The sequence below is a fragment of the Rhinolophus ferrumequinum genome, chromosome 25 (assembly GCF_004115265.2).
Source record: "Rhinolophus ferrumequinum isolate MPI-CBG mRhiFer1 chromosome 25, mRhiFer1_v1.p, whole genome shotgun sequence".
Lineage (NCBI taxonomy): Eukaryota > Metazoa > Chordata > Mammalia > Chiroptera > Rhinolophidae > Rhinolophus > Rhinolophus ferrumequinum.
The window spans coordinates 21,211,365-21,215,740 of record NC_046308.1 but is presented as its reverse complement, the minus strand read 5'-3'; the positions used below and the strand labels follow the sequence as shown (position 1 = coordinate 21,215,740).

Here is a 4,376-nt window from a genome sequence, read left to right as displayed (position 1 = left end):
ACATTTGGAAATAACGTCACATTCTGAGGTATTGGGTGCTCAGGATATCATCACAGGAAGTGTTGGCAGTTAGATCCATAAATATTCATGCCATGCCTGCAGTTCATTCAAATTTCCTGAGTGTTTCCTAATATTTTTCTGTTCCTCGGTCTCATCCAGGACACTTCATTGCATTTACTAGTCATGCTCCCTTGGACTTCCCCTATGACAGTCTGCGGGGCCTCTGTGCACACGTAGTGAGAGGGTATTACGCCTGGCAGCCTGCAGGGCCACACAGTTACAGATACGACTTAAAATTCTTCTGCAGGGAAAACATGCCTCTCCTACTTCACTTACGGATTTATTCTACCTTTTGAAAGTATCATGGACAACTATTTGATACTTGAGTCATAACCCAAAATTATTATGTTTATCAGGTTGTCCTATCGTTTCAATTTTACCCAGTGGGAACGCATTGAGGGCGCTCGTGTGCACTCAGACCCATCCTGTGATTGTGTGTGTGTGTGTGTGTGTGTGTGTGCGCGCACAGACATGCTTGTGTTTGGTTGAAATGATTCTGTACTTTCTGGGGCTACCATGTTCTCTGTGTTCATCGTGTATAATTCCTAATACAGAATTAAACATTTCTCCAAAGAAGCCCACATTATTATTATTATTATTATTATTATTATTATTATTATTATTTCATCATTGAGAATTGTAGAGAAGCCAATATCCGGCCAAAGGCAGACTCATCAGTATGGGATGTCATCAGGTGCTACCCAAGCCAGCTGACAGACAAGGAAAATACCTGAGTAAACTAACCCAGGAACATGCACGTATCTAAATATTTCTATACGGAGTTTTCTCCCTCCAGCAAACTGAACATGAGTTCCTATTCCTACGTATCTCCTATGCAGGTGCATCACTACATGGATCAAGCAAGCCTCCTCCACTGGTTATATATGTCAATTTCCATTGACAAAGTGAGAAACCTGGCTCCCACCAGTGTCCATCTATTTCCTTAATTGTTCAATTCCAGTATAGAGCACAGGCTAGTATTGATCTGTACCCCCATGGGAAACCACTTTATCAACTCGAGCACAGTGCTTACGTACAGTTTCTTATGCTTGTAGTGTTATAGCTCCACTCAGTATCCAAGGTACTGGGGTCAGCAGCTTTCTTCCCAAAACCCCTCCAGTGAGGTGGCTCGTATTTTTGTAGTGCAGGTGGATGAATATTGTCACATTCTACATTCCATGATGAGATCCCAAACTTCCTAAATGACAGTTTGTGTGCATACATTAAGCTTTTCATTGTTGTGCTGTACATTGTTCAGTGAATTTGGCAATGCCATAGAACCACTTAAGTGCCGTTTACAGTGTCATATAGAATAATTCCATTGCTCTAAAAATAATATCTTGTGTTCACATTGTCACCTCTTCTTCTAAAACTCTGGGTACACAGATGTTCATACTCTCTCTAGAGTTTGGCCTCTTCTAAATGTGACACTATTAGAATCATACTCTGAATAACATCGCCTTGATAAATGTACAGATTACTACAGGACCTCCTAGCTACTTCCAGAGTTTGGGGATTACATACACAGCTGTAACAAATATCCCAGTGATGACTTGGTTCTTTTCACTTTGGGTGATTATTAATAATGATTCTATAAACATTCACATACAGGATCTGCTATGGACAAAAGATTTTTGATTTAATTGTATAATGTCATTTATTTCATTTATTGTATAACTGACATGCCATGTTATATTAGTTTCAGGTGTAGAATTTAATTATTCAATATTGGTATATATTGCAAAATCATCAGTACAAGAACTCCAGTTAACATCTGTTGCCATACATAGTGACAGAATTGTTTTCTTCTCCTTCTGAGACTTTGTAAGATCTACTCTTTTAGCAATATTTAAATATGTAATATTACAGTACCACCAGCCATAGTGGCCGTGCTCTAAGGTACACCCCCAGGAATATTTATTTCATGACTGGAAGTTTACACCTTTTACTCCCTTCACCCACTTGAACCACTCCCTTCATTCAGTTACCTCTGGAAACCACAAATCTGTGATAGTTTTATAATTTTTAAATGTCATAGTTTTCACTAAATATCAGAAAACAAAATTAAAAACACTAATTTAAAAAGATATGTGCATTCGTAAGTTCCTTGCGGCATTACAAGTAATAGGCAAGATACAGAAGCAAACTATATGTCCATAAACGCATGACTATGTAAAAATGTGACATATACACATATGCACAATGGCATATTATTCAGCCACAAAAAAGGCAACATGGATGGAACTAGAGGGTATTACACTAAGTGAAATAAGTCAGAGAGAGAAAGAAAAATACTGACGGTCTCAGTTACATGTGCAATCTAAAACAACGAAATAAACAAACAAACCAACAAAATAATCGAAAACAGAACCACGGATATAGAGAGCAAGCCGATGCCAAAGGGGAGTGGGTGGGGGATTGGAGTAAAAAAACAGAAAACAAACTTAGTCAGCACTAGTTGAGTTTAAGTCAATCAAAATGTCAGTGCAAACGGGGTTGACTTATCCTTCAAGCACAACAATAACAGTTCTGAGGTCACATGATAGGTTCAGGCGCCCAAGAATATGTTCCATTTAACGTAACATAACAAGAAAATATGAATGTGAACAGTCTGGAAGTAAACTGTCCCCAGCTGTTTGGGAGATCGACTTTCTGTTTTCCTCAGAACCCTTTGCCTAGGAAGCGGCTACTGCCAGTGACTTTGAGGGCGAAGTTAGAGGAGGCTTCACTCCCTGGATGAATATGGACGCAGGACATGAGCAAAAGAATAAACAGAAGTCACAGGCTGAGCCTGAGCTGGCAGCTTCTAGGTGATCAATCTCCTGGAAGATGAGAATGTGGGTTATTGTTTCACTTCCCCACTGACCTGCAGCACTGTGTGAGTACTGAGGCTGTAATCCCACGCTGAGCATTAATAATCAGCCTCGTCCTCAGGCTGGAGGCCCATGATGGTCAGGGAGGCCGTGTTGCCAGACTTGGAGCCGGAGAACCGACCTGGGATCCCTGAGGGCCGAGAAGTGCCGAGCATCACAGTTTTGGGGGCAGCACCAGGAATCACTTGGTACCAGCCTGCACCATACCTTCCAACATTGTTGCTGTTTCCAGTGCAGGAGAGGGTGACCTTCTGTCCCACAGACCCTGACACGGAGGCTTCCTGCGTCAGCCCAGCCTGCGCTAAGGACCCTGGAATGGAGAAATGAAGGCACAGAGAGGTGAGGTTGGTATTGTTTCTCACAGCATGTTCTCAAAATGAATGTGAAAAAAGCGGCCCAGGAGTCCCCCATATTCACTTCTCCTGCTTTCACAGCCAGTCACCTGAGCAGTGAGCGAGGAGGGCAAGGAGGAGAGGGGTCCAGGCCATGGTGGAGACTCCGCAGGCTCTGCTTCTGAGCCCCACAAGTGAGAGAACTGCACAGAGTCACTCTTATGTTGTCCCCTCTTGAAAGGGCTGAGAGGAACCCTTTATGCAAATTGTTCCCTCCCCCTCGTGTCCAGGGGTCTACATTTAGTGAAAGCTGAGTGGGGGTGGGGCTGGGGGAGCCTCCCCTAGGGCCCTAGAAGTCACAGCTGCTGGTCCCCGCTGAGCACCGACAGAGGACACAAGACAGTGTTCCAGGCCTGGTTTCCCAGCTGAGGTTCCCCCCAACAGATCCTCAGGGACAGGCCCAGAGCACCCCTGTAGTCTCAGAGTCCAGATTCACTTACAAGAGTGAAATGTGTATCCTGGGCGAGCAGAATGTGACACTCCCGACAGCAGCCCTGCCTGGCCCACCACCCACCCCACATGGGGCATCTCATCCCCCGGAGGCTCCTATTGTGCATCAGGCATCCACACACCTCAGTCCTTACTTCAAAGATGTGGACTCCTCATCAGGAAGTCACCCCTGCTCCTCTCACCATTTAGATAATTATGTTCTTGGGGCCATAAGTGACTGACCCTCAGAGAGAATGTGTCCTGTTCCCAGTGAGCAGAAGGGCAGAGGGCAGTTACACACCTCCATACCCTCTAATTGGGGTCTAAGGGGACCAGCTCCTCTCTCATGACACTTCACTTCCCAACATGGCAGACCACTCTCCACAACCCTCTTTTATTGTCCCCCTTTTCACTGCTGATGGGACCAGGCTTAATTAAAACGATGCACAGGGGAATTCTCCAGGAGGAGATTAGAATTATTAAGAAGTGAAATATGTTTCCTTGTGTTCATCCTGAGACCACCCACATGAGATGGTCAGCAGCACCAACCCTCTCAGGACGCAGCCACGAGCCCACAGCAATCACGGGTGACAGCAGTGTGAATGGTGCCCCGCACCACATG

General features: G+C 44.5%; 1 gene segment (V, D, J or C); it reads right to left on the bottom strand.

Annotated features, from left to right (window-relative positions):
* Positions 1 to 1,827: 1,827 nt before the first annotated feature.
* Positions 1,828 to 3,488, bottom strand: LOC117017734 (immunoglobulin lambda variable 1-40-like). The segment is given in 2 exon segments: positions 1,828 to 3,243; positions 3,376 to 3,488. Coding segments are annotated over 2 exon segments (318 nt in total).
* Between the last annotated feature and the right edge of the window lie 888 nt (positions 3,489 to 4,376).